The sequence below is a fragment of the Rosa chinensis genome, chromosome 2 (genome assembly GCF_002994745.2).
Source record: "Rosa chinensis cultivar Old Blush chromosome 2, RchiOBHm-V2, whole genome shotgun sequence".
In the NCBI taxonomy this organism is placed as follows: Eukaryota; Viridiplantae; Streptophyta; class Magnoliopsida; order Rosales; family Rosaceae; genus Rosa; species Rosa chinensis.
The window spans coordinates 70,411,057-70,426,460 of NC_037089.1; the positions used below are offsets into that span (position 1 = coordinate 70,411,057).

Here is a 15,404-nt window from a genome sequence, read left to right on the forward strand (position 1 = left end):
TTGCTGTATCACAGAGTCGGTCATTTTTTAAGAGTGACTTTGTGCTCAGCTGTTCAACTCCTTTGTCCGAAATTTGTATAGGTTGTACTATATATAATAGGAGTGCTTTTGGTTCCTAGTTTGACTAGATAACACTCTGTCCTAAGCAAACATAAAATTCCCTACTTTGATTATGTTTCCTAATGTGATTAATATTTGCTTAAATTGAATAAATTCTCTCCCTTGCTTGCTGAAACTTGAAAACCAGAAATCCTAAAGAAATAAATAAAAAATAAAACGTAGGGACTATTATTTCGGGACTTCGTACATAAGCGTCCTGTGACGTAACAGTGGATGAATTAAATTTGACTGTAAAACGTTGGGTGTATTCTTATTACATCCAACGGAAGCTAGTTTCCAATTAACAAGCTCTTATTAGACCAACTGTACAAAGTGATTACAAGAATCTGAGTATAATCTATTGTAATTAGCCGAAAATGGGTATTTAGAATTTGATTTTTAATTCTCAGCCAGTTTTTTGCAGTTCCACTTTTTTCATTGCTTAATGATGATGACCTTTGTTTTACTTTCTACAACACTGCAAAACTATGATTGAACAAGATGATGTATAATTCAGTAGGGGCAAGACTAGTAATACAACAAGAACATCAACGCGGTTGATCATGGTGATAATCATGCACTTCGAAGTCCTGATACTGAAGAGAACCATCTTTCGTATAGTGAAGAAGGAAGTAGCAATTATCGCAAAAGTAGCAGGGATTCTCCGGAGTCCATTTGTCATTGACAGTCATCTTTGTAGCTCTATATATCCTACACACTCTACATTTCTGTACATGTAGCTTCAACTGGAATAAGAGTATTGGATAAGCTGCCCTGTTTTGTATATCCTCTGGATGAAGCAACCGCATGTCTCTAATCACAACTGTGTGTCTGCAGTCACCCTGGTCCCAAGTAAACAACCTCAAATCAATTAGTTATATAGCCACGTTATAAGAACAGAACTATAAACACAAGTAGAGAGGAATTATGTATAAAGAAACTAGACATTATCGTTGTGGTGCGGTCACCACCCGGTTAACAATACAATAAACCATGGTCAGTGTGGTGCTATTATCTTGTATCAGAAATCTAGACTTCTTAATGTTAGTAACCTAGTATTATTGATTTTCATGCTCGCTATATTCATTGTCTTATTACTATATCACTTCAAATGTTGCTTGGTCTACAACCTTTATTTATGCTTTTCCATATAAACATAAACAATGCACCCAGGAGGTAAAACTATAACTAGGTAATTTTCTCACTTTCCCAACAATCTAGAATTGTACATTGTTATACTGTTATATGTATAATAATAGGCTGCCTACCTATTGAACATTTCCCTTGACATCACCATAAGAGAAGGACAATATATAATCCTAACAACAAATTGTGTCCTCAACCACCGTGGAGGGGAGATTGTTTCTTTTGACAAAAGGTCTATAAGAAATTGACCTAGAGCAGTCAAATAGAACATAAAATGCGTCAATCAAGAAGATATTCACATAGAGCAAATTGTGTAAGACACAAAATATAGGGGATGAAAAAGCAATAGAGGGGTGTACCTGGTGACAGTATAGATATCCAGCACCAAGTTGAAATTTCAAGTTGCAAAACTGTGTCTTGTGCATATCAGCAGCTTGGAAACGAGGCAATTTTGAGCCAGTTATGTCGCCTACAACTGCTTTTTTGTGCTTTTGCATTTTTCCAGCTAAAATACACTCCCATTTTTTTAAAGCATCATCTTTTGAATTTCTAAGCCAATCAAATATTGGTTCACTATAATCTATTGCAGAAGGATCCCTCAGATCGTTGTAGAATGTATCCTACATAGGGTAAGCAATTTACTAGGATTAAGTGGAAAGATCATCTTCATTTAAAACTGAACATTAAACGAATACAACTTCTTACTTCTATGAGGAAATATCCTGAATGATTATGCTGGCCATCTGTTTCCATCACCTTGTCTGTTAAACAGTATATCTTATCCCTCAACTCAGTCAAGGTTTGTTGTCCTAGGACCAAGAATTCTTGGGTCTGCAAGCAAAACTAGTATCAGTAACAGCAGAAATTTGAACAGAAACCAATGGGAAGAAACAAAAAGAGTGAATTACTTGGGATTGCATTTTTTTGTTCAAGTTTTCCTCTACTATTTGAGCAATCTCATTTTCTAAATCATATGTGAATGCAATTCTTCAAGTCACCATTATATAGGAATATTTTTTAGTCTGTTCAGGTCATATTTGCTTGATAATGATTCATTACAGGCTAATGATAATAACCAAAAAGAGTGAGAAAAAAAATCACATTCCTATTCAATGACTTTTTTGGTTTTACTTCAATTGCTACGGATATGAAGCTTTGGAAACATGGCTCAGTCACAAGGGTTACTGCAACCTACACCCAACAACCTAGCTAATTATGAGCTCAAGACCGACTCCAAATTGAAAAAGAGGATTTACACCAGAGAGCTTTCCATCAGAATTACAGATACCATGATTTGCAATCTCTGTATGGGAAGTCAATAGTGCAATCTGCAACAAAGTACCCAGTCAAGAGGTTGTGAATGGAAGCATCTTCAGCCAGCCAGATTTGAGCATGGATATCTCTTTGGAGTTGATAAATGTTTGAATCCTATGAACTGCATTTTGTTAACATTATATAGCATATGGGTTGCACTTGCGCATATATACTGACCAATAAAACAGGAGCCCAAAAAAATGCAAGTTGTCCAAAAAAAAAAATGCAAAGAATTATTTAGTACTTGACTAGTAAGATCCACACAACTCAAATAAACTCCAAAGATATTGCTTTAGCAAGAAAACAGAAAAGATAAGATACCTTGACCCAGTTTCGGACATTATGATAAACCTCAATTGAAAGAGCAACTTCTGGATGGCGTACAGGTATGCAACCCTGAATGCTGGATAACTTTACCTGTGTTTCATTAGGGGGTAAAAAGAAAAGATGGCCAACCATCTTAGATGTCAGGGTCAGCAAATCACTTATAACTTCTTGTACATCAGAAACCAAAGAAATTGAGATAGGCAAAGTTAATTTCTTCATCAAAATGACCACATCAAGTCTTGGTAAAGTCGTTAAGCAGATAAAATGTTCACTATCACGTGTGACTCTAGCTTTCTTTCTATGTTTTTTCTGCTATTTTTTATCAATAAAAATTGTTCCTCTTCTGGAAAGGGAAAAAAAAATCAGCTGAGTCATAAAACAGTCAACGCCACTGTTTGATAAGACCATCCGATCATCATGAACAGATAGTTAGAAGGTCAATGGCATAAGAAGTGAATAGGCAAAGATTTGTTTCAACAATGCATGTCTAGTTGTCTACCAAGGTTACATCACTTAACCAAGTGTAACTTAAAGATGGGTTAGTTCCATTAATCTCGTGTGCTTGCAATTATAACCGACATATGCAGAGATTTTTTTTTTTGGGGGGGGGGGGGGGGGGGGGGTCAAAGCTTTCTTACAGTAATATGGTGAATTTGGAATAGCAAAAAGCGCTAATTATCTATGCAAACCTTCACTGCTGCACTTGCAGATCTGAGGGGTTTCATCCTTTCAGCTGTCCCTGAGGATGCACTGGCACGACCCTTGATTTTCAAACTACGGCTGGATCACCATAAGAGAAAACAATAAGTTCAAAACAAAGGGGTAGATCATTGATTAAGTTTTGTAAATATCTTACTAACTTGAATGAATGTAGTGTCACAGCTGCTTTATCCTCATCCTGCTTTTCTTTGATTTTTTTAATATACTCAACCTTCTTTGCAATTTGTGACCAAAAAGCCTTCTTCTCCGTATCATTTCTCTGGAATGTGATATAAAAAACATAAGCAAGGACCATTACATATATAATGCCATGACATAAATCCTAAGTTGCAAGACACTTACTAGGAATGTAATTGGAAAATATTTGGGAGCTTATATTTGCAAACTAATTTTTGCTCAACACACCTAGGGTTCTTCTAAACTTTGTATTTAGAACAACAAAAGCCAACGCATGCACTGCAGTGGCCATGGGCATGGTGGGGGATAAGGAGGGTAATGAGGGATTTGGGAAATAGGTAGGGGAAATGAGTGGAGCGAGATGTTTGTTTAGTGTGATGAACAAAAATTTAGATGCAAATACAATTCCCAGGACTTTTTTCCTTGCTAGCCAATATATACTTGCAGCTGACTTGGTTCAGTACAAGATAATACAGAGACACTACAGACCTACACAAAAAGATTTCAAAGCCACTGTAATGGACATATACAAGTACAGATACTGGAAAGTGAAGATAATAACTTCAGCTACAAATCATATAATGAGAAAAAGAAAATTGCTTCTTAACATCCCAATGCCTAAGCTATCAAATTAAAGCCAGGTATGGACTTTAGATTATCAAATACCACACTGAAAACTTGGATAAAGACTTTGGCAGCATGGAGAAGTGAACAATGTCTTACCTCAAGAGAATGACTATTTGCCTTCATACCTTTTCTCTTCCTTGATTTCCTTACACAAATTTTATGATTTGACGTGTCTGGATCATCTGCTCTCCTGAATTAATGTATTATTATAATTAGTAAGAATATGATTTGAAAATTCATATATCAGAAGCAAAGAGAATACTAGACTACAAAATAGTATAAAACAGATGCAAGAGTCAGGAAAACAGTGCTAAAATTATAGAATTTCTTCTCTAACTAATTTAAAACCACCAAAGTAAAAGAATCAGTTGGAACAATTGTGAAAATGATTGCCTACCAAGACACAGGAACAGAATGGTCATATATATAATTAAGGACAGAGAATCCAGAAACTACATTATCCTATACACTTATGACATATCAACATGTATACTATGACATACAATGATACAAAATAAATATCATGTGAAGAATTCTAAGGAAATTTGTCAAACATGTATTGATGTGACCTACCTTTCATTAAAGGGCTCTTCTGGAATAGACAAAAGATTGAGGGCATCTTCATCATCCTACCATCACCAACAATTTGGATAAGCAAATTAGCAGTAGACAAGGAGATATGAAAGATATAGTATTCTTACCTTAATAGCAAGATAATTTGTCTTCACTTCTTTTCCTTTGCATGATCTAAGTTCTGATTTATGAGGATCATCTGGTCTCCTAAATATGATGTAAAACAAAATAATTAATATGGATATAATTTTAAAATCCACACAGTAGATGAATGACTTAAAAAGAAATAGAGAATGCTTGTACAAAGTGGAGGAGAGAATCAATTACAGGACATATGCATGAATCAGGTAAACACTATCTAGAATCATCACCAAGAGAGAAGTGAAAATTGATACACGACAAAAATTCAAGGGAATTACTACGCACAAATGTCAAAATCATCGCCTACCATGATAAAAGAACAAATGCCTATATAGGAAATTAAATAGATAACAATCCAGAAACCACATAATGATGCCCACTATGTCAAGGTGATACAAGATACCCTGATGACCCTACATGATAGAAATATGTGTAGAATTTTAGGCAAATTTGTTAAAACATGTAATAATATGGCTGACCTTTCCTTGAGAGGCTTTTCCGAAATCGGTAAAACATTTAGAGCACCTTCGTCGTCCTACAATTGCCAACAACATAATTACACTAACAGCAAACACAGAGAAGTAAAGGATCTTTCATAACTCATAAGCATGACTATTTACCTTCAATATTCTTCTTCTTCTCCTTGAATACGTTATATAATATTTTTCATTTGATGTCTCAGGATTGTCTCCTCTCCTGAATATGGCGTATATAAAAAAGTAAATCAATTAGAGATGACAGAATTTGGAACTTTTCATAGTAGATCAATCATTACAAGCATATAGACAATACTCATCAGTGACAAGAGCACTTGTAGACTATCGCAAATGTGAAATAAACCTTATCCAGTTAAAACCACCAAGAGTGCAATTTGAAGTGCAAGAAAAAGTCAAGGGAATGCTTTGAACAATTCTCAGAATCATTGTTCAACAAGAAAACAATTGCAGAGAAAAGAAAAAAATTAAATGGGCAAGAATTTAGAAAACAAATAATTGGTGCCATAAGCTAACGTGTATAAGGTACCTTGATGAATCTGCAATGACACGAGGTACCATGTGTGCAAATTTTAAGGTAAATCTATTTAAAGAAGTATTGATGTGACTGACCTTTCAGAAGGGGGTTCCTCTGGAATAGATGGAAGTTCGGAAGGATCTTCATCATCCTACAATCACCAAAAATAAATACACTTGCAGCAGACACAAAGAAGTAATATATATATATCTTTACCTCAAGAGTATGATTATTACCTTCATTCCTTTTCTTTTTCTTGACTTCGTATAACAGAGTTTACCATTTGGTGTCTCAGGATGTTCTGCTATCCTGAATAGTGTTTATAAAAATCAAATGATAAGTAACTACATAATTTGGTAATACACATGAAAGATAAATGATTAAGAGTACACTTGTTCAAAATAGAAAAGAAGACTATTGTAAGACACATGCAAGAGTCATGCAAAGACTGGTTTTCAATCACAGAGTATCTTTACTATCATGTTCAAGCCACCAAGAGAGAAGTAAAATTTAAATTGCATGCAAAAGTCAAGGAAAATTGAACATCTGTCAAAATACCGGCCTACCATGACAAACAACAAATGCAAGACCAAAGGCATAGATAAATAATTGAAAGCATAAGAATCCAGAAACCACATGAACCTGCTATAGGTCAATGTGTATATAAAGTATTCTAAGGCAGATTGCTCAAACATAATGTACAAAGCTGTTTTGAACTTCTTTTGCAGTCAATATCTGTTCCACTCAACTTTCGTTGAGGAGTGCAGACTACTTCAATATGCAATATGGTGGTAAAGAAAAGTATAAAAAATTTAGGTTAAAAAAAAGATACAACTGACCCTTCATCGGAGGGCTCTTCTGAAACCGGCGAAGATTTGGGAACACATTCATCGTCCTGCAATCAACCCAATAATAAAACAACCATAAATTTTCAACACCAAGCATAACTATACTACCTCTCGAAGCACCTTCAAATCACAAAAGGAGGCATCTATAACCATGAATAATGCGACATTACCTTAAGTACTTCCTTAATAGCCATATCCACCAACTCCTCCTCACTCATGATCTTAAGCTCATCCACCCTGCACAACCAAACACTAATCACTTGGAAAAACCCGAAACCCACCACCTAAAAACTCAAAACCAACACAACTGCTTACGAGATATCTTCTTCGTCGCAGACTTGGGAAGAACCCGAAGCCAATTCCACCTCCAAATCCTGAAAATCAAAACAACTTCAATTACATTAACTCCATCAACAAACCAAGCAATGCACAACGAAAAACCAAGCTCACCTGAAGCTCTTGGAGAACAGAAGACTGGAAGAGACCGACACTGGTGAGAGGACCGGTCAGATTCTCAACGTAGAGGGGCCCACCTCTGGGAACCGTGAGCTCCTCCACCTCCTCGGAACCGTGAGCAAAGCCATTAGCGTCTTCAACATAGTCTTCCATCAATCTAATCGAAGAAAGATTTGATCTTTAGTTACAGGAACCGATAAGTCCACAATTTTAGCTGTGATTTCGGCGTCGAAGGAGTTCGGGTGTTTTTGGCGCTCAGCCGCGCAGGGAAGCGTCTGCAATATTGCCCGCAATAGTTTGTATAAACGACATGTCGTTTCATCAGAAACAATCTTTTTTTTTTTTTTTTCAAAAAGAAAAAGAAAAGGGCCGGCTCTAAGTCAGTATAGACTATGAAGTATGCAGTGATGTTCACCTGACCAGTTACTGACAAAAGAATTTATGCTCAATAACCCTTAGATTTACATCCAAGGGTTGAAAACAAAACACCTCAACTTAATAATAATTCTCTATGCCATTGGATTTACATCTAAGGGTGGTTGAGCATTATTTTCTTAATCAATAACTGATCAGGTGAACATTTTTGATGGAGTATGAACTCTAGAGTGCCATACCCTAGATGATGGTTCTGGTTTTGTTAGGATTGTGGAAAATATTAGAGATTTATTAACTTCTATACATGGTGCTTTCTTTTCTCATGTTTTTAGGGAGTCCAACTCAACAACGCATAAGATGGCACTTCGATCTGATGTATCTTCTAAGTGGAATGCTCCTATTAGCTTAGTGCTTAGTGGCTGCATTGCTACTATTTGTACGAATTGATGTCATATTAGAGACTCCTCTAGAAATCCTCTTACAGCAGCTACTCGACGTGTTGGCAATACAACAGTACTGGTCGCAGAAGCCATTGCCTTGCGTGATAGCCTTACTTGTGGAAAAGAAAGGGCTACAGGAAAGTAGAAGTGGAAGGGGGACTCAAAGTTAGTCATAGATGCAATCAATGGAGTAGTAACCCCGCCTTGGAGATTAATCAAAGCCATTGGAGACATAAAAGAAGATTGTTGTTTACTTCTCATCAATCTCTTTCAAACACATTTTTTAGAGAAGCAAATTTTGTTGGTGATGCAGTTGCAAATTTAGGTCACAATAGCTTTATAAATACTTTTTGGACCAATAGGATGGAGGCTTCTAAAGTTTTATTATTTGACAATGTAAATTCTGGTTGCTCTAGAGGTTTTACTGTTTAATTTATTTTCTCTAAAAAAAAAAATAAAGCTTGACGGATTGCAAAATCTTGCATACAGAAATCCCTGCAGAAGAGAAGAATATACAGAAGTGCAAAAGAAGACACTATTGCCAGATAACACTTTGTTTTGTGAAGTCCATTCAAAGTACCAGAAAAGTGCTCCTAGTGATCGTATCCTTGGTGAGCTAATTAAGTAGTTTGCTTTTACATACTCCAAATTAAGTTTCCTTTCTCCGTCAAATTGTATAAATAAGGATACACAGGAATATATGAATTACTTTTTGTTGTTGTTGTTCTGTTGTTCTTAGCCTCTTACCCAATTAAAAGCATATCAACAATGAGAGAAATGGCTAGAATTTGAGGGCTCAATTCAGATGATATATAACAAAGCATGTGTCTATAATATTAAAAAAAAAAAAAAAATCTATCTGCTCCTGTTCATCCTGCTGCCTATGTTTTGATGAATGGTGATTGGATGATGGTGTTTTCCCACAACAGGTATTATATTACATAACTTGGTACGACCCTATGAAAACCAAGAAAAATAAATGAAATCATTTTGTCACCTTATACATGTACAGATTACAGACACTTACTTGCCATTGATTAATTTTTTTATGGCAGGAACTGAAGGGCGTTTTTGTGAGGAATGCCACGACACACTATGCAGCATATATATACGAATATCTTTCCATTCTGCGCCCTTGGAGAGTACCATATAATGGTGCGGTTGCCTACAGCAAAAAGGTCCCGAGCCTTGCATCATAAGCAGAGGAGTTCATGGAGTTTAGAAAAGCTAGTTCTAGTTCATGCAAAATATGTGTATTTAAGTAATTATTATATATGCTAAGGTTGTTCCTCCAATCCTATTCCACAAGTATACTGATAATGACAGTATTGTTTGTCAGCTGATAATGAAGTGAATGAACAAGGGAGCCTTTATCCAGTCTCCGTCTCTGTGTGATTAGAAATAATGGAAATGCCCCTTTGTATGGTGGGGAAATTCAATCTCCCTCTTCAAGGCTGGCTAACAAAAGAAAAGAAGACATTTCATAGAATCATTTTGCTCTCATTTTCCAGCCGTGGGAAAGAAACTAAGAAAATACAGTTTTCCTAAGTCGTTAGTTATAGAATGTTTAGACTCAACCTTAGGGAATAGGGACCAGGAGGTACAAGAAGAACAAAGATGATAACCTCAGAGTGAAATGCAACAAGAGCAGTTGCTAGCTAGAGTTGGAAAAAGCATACATAAGAAACGTCTACACGTAGGATTGATACAGATACATGGCTAAATATACATTCCCATTCTTTTTTGGCCAAGAGAATACATGCCCATTCAAGTATGAAACTCCGTCATCACTCCCTCTTTGGTTACTCGGTTACTTTTGGGCATTCTTGAGTCTTGCGTGTGTCTTAACTGGTGGAGAAAGTGGTATGTTTGGTGCTTCGGCAGCGGATTCACGTTAAGGGACGACATGAATATTCTGGCAGAAGTTTTTTGCGGCTGACGAAGATGACATGGAGGCTGCTAGGATTTTTAGAGTTGTTGTAGGAGAATTGTAATCGTGTTTATTATTGATAATAGGAGCCCTTTATATAGGGAGTTACAAGGTACACAATAGGTAATAGAATCCGAATACAATTGAATACAATTACAACTCTAAACCCTAGTTTGTAGAGGCACACATTATGTCGACATCCTTCAACAAGAGTTTTCTTTTCCTTTTTATCTTTTTTTATTTCTGGACTTTTGTCTCGTAATTAGGTCAAGGCCATTATGAGTTTTATTTTATTCACGCTGAGCCTATGTGCTCTTATTGCTAGGCTATGTGCCTTTCATTTCTGTGGCCTATGTGTCTCGTTTCGCTGGGATCTTTTGTAAATTTTGTATTCTAGTAGACCATTTGAATCATCTAATACAATTTAGTAACTTACCTTCTTGACCAACAAAAAAAAAAAAAAATTCAAGTATGAAACTTGTAGGCTTAAAAAGACTCCAAGACAATATAATTTTGAAGTAATTACCATTTAGGATTGATACAGATGAGTGACAAAGGACACACTCTGTTCATGAGGTATATAACCTATAATATACATTCATTAGATTACAACTTCAATAGTGAGATTCATTTTCTTCTTTACTTTTCTAAATTGATGTCAATAGCTTGCTCAGATATACCATGATCCATTGACTTCTTCTCCTTCTCTTTTTTCTTTCCCCAAAGAGTTGCATACAGACCAAGAACTATCAAGAAAGCCCCCAAAACACTGAAAACAATTAAAATTCATGAGGTAAAGTAATTGAATAATACCTTATTCATTCTGCAGTCCAACTAAGCCAACAATCATACCTTCCCGAGTATATAGCTTCTCCTAAAATGAGTAGTCCCATTATAGCTACAACAATGGTAGCTAGTGGTCTAAAAGCTGCCATGAAAACTGGGCCTTTTGTTTTTACTACTAAGGTCTGAACATAAAATGTGACTCCGAAAATCACAGTTCCCTGTAAATATTTCACCTCATTAAATTACTTTTCATAAACAAACATCATAGGCCATAGACAGTTGAAGACGTGTGATTGAGTTCTTACACTATACATAGGAGCAAGAAGTGTGTTCCATGATAACTTCCAAGAAGATGCTTTGTGATCTAGAATTGCTGCCATGATTGTTGAGAGCAGTGTCCCAGATAAGCAGGTCAATGATGTAAGAGTGATTGGTGCTGGATACATTTTAATTGTTGATGTCTGCATGCGTAGGAGTATTTGTAAGTAACTGTACGTTATTCTTAGAAAAAGTTGTTCATATATGATATGGTATTGTTTGTGATCAAAGCAGTACCTGTAAGATATAGGATGCTGCAACTGAACTATATGAAACAATAAGGACAAGGGAGCCCTTGATCCATTCTGCGTGTGTAGATGATTTTGAGGTACCTGCAGTTTGATAGGAGCTTTTGGTGTGCATTGTAATTACTGCAACGCCCTTGTAGAGGGTCATGAGTGTTGCACCAGCAAAGGCAGCAAGAGTTCCTCCAATCTTGGCTTGGGTACCAGGCTTGGAAATATCAAACTGTTCCATCCTGAACACATCATAATGCAAAGAGTTTAAGTTACATGGACCGTGTTTATTTGATTGTTTTGTTGACCACAGACTAGAAGTATACTATTACCTGCACAAAACAGCTAAGATGAAGGTAATCGATGGAATCATGTTGGACATGGCAGATGCAAAAGCTGGTGAAGTGTATTCCAATCCCATGTAGTACAGTGTACTTCCTAACACTCTGAAATTCACAAGCTTTGATAATTTGCATTTTTTTTTAATTTTTTTTTACTTTTATGCATTTTTCAAAACTTCATGAGTGTGGCCTGACTCATGAAGGGTTTCCTCTACTCACCTCAGCAGACCTAAGAAAAAGACATTTCGCAAGATCTGAACATTGATTTTGCTCTCATTTTTCCTGCCATGAGAAGTACAAGCAAACTTCATAAGTTTTTCTCAGAGTTGTTACTTATGATGAAGATGTCAGCATGAATTTCTAACACTGTTTGGGACTTTAGACTCAATCTTAACGGCCAAGAATTCCAAGAAGAATGAAAAAATAAACCTCTCAAAGAGAAATGCAAAAAGAGCAGTTGCTAGAGTTCCAAAAGCATGTCCATAAACCACAAGGACATAACTGTTAGAAGTTACACAAAATGAGTACTATAAACTATCTCAGAATAAGCACATGTAAACACATATATTGCAGATTGCAGATTAGGATTGCTGTTGTAGTCGCATCCTAATTTAGGACTGCAAACCTATATTTATCCTAATGTCTGAAAATTAACATGAACATAAGATCAACTATGACAAATATAGGATTGATATGTTGCTCTGATCCTAAGTTAGGATGCGTGAGATATTGCAATCCTATGAAACAGTAAGTACATATATATATTGCACCAAGCAATATAAATTGAAATCAAAGATAAAGAGATTATAGAAATACTAACTAGATCCATATATATTGCAGTGAAACAATGTGACTTTAAATCCAGCAGATTGAAAGGGAATAGGAAACTGACAAAGTCGATTGCCTCCATCCATTGTTCTTCTCCTAGATTCACCCTTGATCTCATATTGTTAATGGGACAATTCGATTGAGGTGTGGTGCTCTAGCAGGGATCAATGAAAGCGTTCTAATCCACTTTATATCAGAAAAGCAGTTAAGGCAGTTCCTTCCATCAAGGAACTGTCTTCTAACTTCCTTGTCTTTATCTAATGGATTATTCTAAATAACCATACTATTTGAATTCAAAATCAAAACAGATTGCATTAATAAAACTATTTTCGATTACAAGTTTTATTTAATACTTTGATGTTACAAACTGAACTCTAATACTCCTCACAATATCAGCTCAAGTGAAAATGCTGATGTCTAGTTCCGTAAGGTCTTACAATCTCCCACTGAACTAGATATCATGCAAAATCAACTTATATTGTTGAGTTGTATTCTTAAGTGTGCACACGAGTTCAAGAACATCATCTGTTTTTCAAAGTCCTGTCATTTTTGCTAAATTGCATTGAACTACAGAAAATTATAATGAATTGGAAAATCATTAGTTTTCTGTGATCACAATGCAGCAAGTAAAATTACATGAAACTACCTCAAGTATGATTTTATACATGTTTAATTTATTTACAGTAATCGATTTGTAAAACATGTTTGATCCAAAATTATTTTCAACTAGATGAAGAGCTGTATTATCTTACTGATTTGGCATATCAGTATCAGGTTCTTCTGCATATGTACATATTCACTGATTTTGTATATCAGTATCAAGTTCCTTATATGTACATGGTTCTGCATATGTACATGTTCTACCTATACAGCCACTAAATGTTGAAAACTAATTTTACTCAAATGACAAAAGCCAGATGATAAATTCGCAAATGACTGATTAACTGAATAGACACATTATCAAATAGTACTAAACACAATATGTCCATACAAATGTATCACATATTGACATAATCTATTCACATCAACAGCCAATGATGAATTGGAATAAATAAAAGGATGAGATATTTAAACAACATTATACAAATGATATGTCACATCCATGTTCTCATGCCTATAGTTGCTAAGTTCAGAAATCTTGTCTCAAAATACTTAAACTTGACTGCTTAATTCTGAATAAAGTATTGATGCATAACTTGATAGTTTAAGACCAATGTATGATGCATCACATTTGTTTGTTCTGAATAACCATATCTTCGTGGTATGATATAGTAAAGGGAAGCAATAAGCTTGCTATGAGTTTAGAATACTACAAAATGCACAATTTAATTCATGATCGAGACATATGGCATCATTGAAGAAAATAGATCTATAAGAGAGAATTACAGCTATACTATGGAAGCAGAGCATCATAAAAGTCATAAATTGTTATGCCTAAATCAATCTGAAGGGTCACTGAATATAACATATAATCACAGCATATATAAACAAAAATAAACAACAATATATAGATAAGGTACAAAAGGAGAGCAGTATTGTTTCAATCCTAACATACGAGTGCAACATTATTTGAATCCTAATATACCAGCAAAATCAGAATAACTGATAAACAAATGAAAATAACCAAAAAGCTTGAGATTTCAACCTTAGGCCAAAAGTGTCACTGTTTCATGCTATCAACTGCCTACGCAGTTTAGCAACCAGTCATTTCTTTTATGGTGACTAAACTATCCACCAGAAATGTATGTCCCAAATGTTAGTTCAGTTTTGAACAACATCATAATAAATGCACATACTCAGATCAACTAACTATGATATTTTCAAGAAATTGGTATCATTTGTGATACACTTATCTTTGATATCATCTGAATGTTTATTGATGTATACATGCAAACTCAAATAGCCAAATGTTTGATCACTGACGTCTTTGGAAATCAGAGTCAAATTAAATTTTAAGCTAATTTGAGTTATAGTTTTCTGTTAACAAATGAATCAATTCATGCATTTACACAACAACCACTTTGATGGCAGGAAGTATAAGATGCATGAAATAATCAAGAAAACACCTTTAGTTTGCATATAACTTTGCATACACGGCTACTTTGGCAGCATAATGTAATACAATGTAAATGCAGCAGTTTCTGGTCTTACACTTAAGATTGACCAATTGTAAGATAATCCAAGTCACAAACACGTATACTTTGGTAGCATAATGTAATACAGTAATATACACTCTATAGATATATGTTATGAATGAACATAATGATCCAAATTCTATTGGGATATAATCAAAACTCAAAACTTTGATCATCCATGATGTATCATGCATTCGAAAATCACACAAATATAATTTACAGCAAAAAGTGTAAACTGAATGCACCAATATAAGACTCAAAAGTTACTAAGAGAATAAGTAATTCACCAAGAACTTACTCCCACTATTCCTCACTTTACCTTTTCTTATACAATATGAGAAGCAGATTTTAAGAGAACTCTATAAATATACAATTTGGGACAATCAAAATCAAGTACAAGAAGAAAATAACTATGATAATAAAAACACATATACATGTATATTCCCCCCCTATTTTTATTATTTATTGAACAAGAATTTAAAATTATAACCCATAGATGAGAGTAGTCTAAACTATATCTCACATGATAAAACAAATATAAACAATATCAATACTAAGACATTGAAGTCTACTGTA

General features: G+C 35.0%; 2 protein-coding genes across 3 annotated transcripts; both read right to left on the reverse strand.

The window, feature by feature from the left end:
• Positions 1–436: 436 nt before the first annotated feature.
• On the reverse strand, positions 437–7,721 carry LOC112190969 (snRNA-activating protein complex subunit). 2 transcript variants are annotated; one of them, XR_005805281.1, is made up of 18 exons: positions 7,434–7,721; positions 7,299–7,357; positions 7,154–7,220; positions 6,975–7,030; positions 6,372–6,444; positions 6,231–6,286; positions 5,745–5,820; positions 5,604–5,659; positions 5,112–5,190; positions 4,984–5,039; positions 4,507–4,600; positions 3,747–3,865; positions 3,576–3,666; positions 2,881–2,976; positions 1,951–2,076; positions 1,605–1,865; positions 1,368–1,494; positions 807–941 (listed from the first exon to the last, which is right to left on the reverse strand). XR_005805281.1 is itself a non-coding variant. In XM_024330486.2 (17 exons), the coding sequence occupies exons 1-17, from the start codon at positions 7,590–7,592 to the stop codon at positions 648–650; spliced, it is 1,818 nt and encodes a 605-aa protein (XP_024186254.1). In that variant the 5' UTR covers positions 7,593–7,721; the 3' UTR covers positions 437–647. The 2 variants fall into 2 exon arrangements, 1 of the variants encoding a protein (XP_024186254.1); XM_024330486.2 differs by lacking the exon at positions 1,368–1,494 and having other exon boundaries at positions 437–941.
• A 3,491-nt stretch (positions 7,722–11,212) lies between these two features.
• On the reverse strand, positions 11,213–12,468 carry LOC112184896 (WAT1-related protein At5g07050). Its single transcript, XM_024323132.2, has 5 exons — positions 12,295–12,468; positions 12,085–12,147; positions 11,857–11,970; positions 11,526–11,766; positions 11,213–11,431 (listed from the first exon to the last, which is right to left on the reverse strand). The coding sequence occupies exons 3-5, from the start codon at positions 11,943–11,945 to the stop codon at positions 11,213–11,215; spliced, it is 549 nt and encodes a 182-aa protein (XP_024178900.2). The 5' UTR covers positions 11,946–11,970; positions 12,085–12,147; positions 12,295–12,468.
• Between the last annotated feature and the right edge of the window lie 2,936 nt (positions 12,469–15,404).

Coding starts and splice junctions, on each gene's coding strand:
- LOC112190969 (XM_024330486.2), bottom strand. CDS start 7,592: ATGGAAGACTATGTTGAAGACGCTAATGGCTTTGCTCACGGTTCCGAG. Junction 4,601..4,983: donor GAAGAGCCCTTTAATGAAAG/GTAGGTCACATC, acceptor ACATTAATTCAG/GAGAGCAGATGATCCAGACA. Junction 3,667..3,746: donor GTGACACTACATTCATTCAA/GTTAGTAAGATA, acceptor ATGGTGATCCAG/CCGTAGTTTGAAAATCAAGG.
- LOC112184896 (XM_024323132.2), bottom strand. CDS start 11,945: ATGGGATTGGAATACACTTCACCAGCTTTTGCATCTGCCATGTCCAAC. Junction 11,767..11,856: donor ATCTTAGCTGTTTTGTGCAG/GTAATAGTATAC, acceptor TGATGTGTTCAG/GATGGAACAGTTTGATATTT. Junction 11,432..11,525: donor CAGCATCCTATATCTTACAG/GTACTGCTTTGA, acceptor CTACGCATGCAG/ACATCAACAATTAAAATGTA.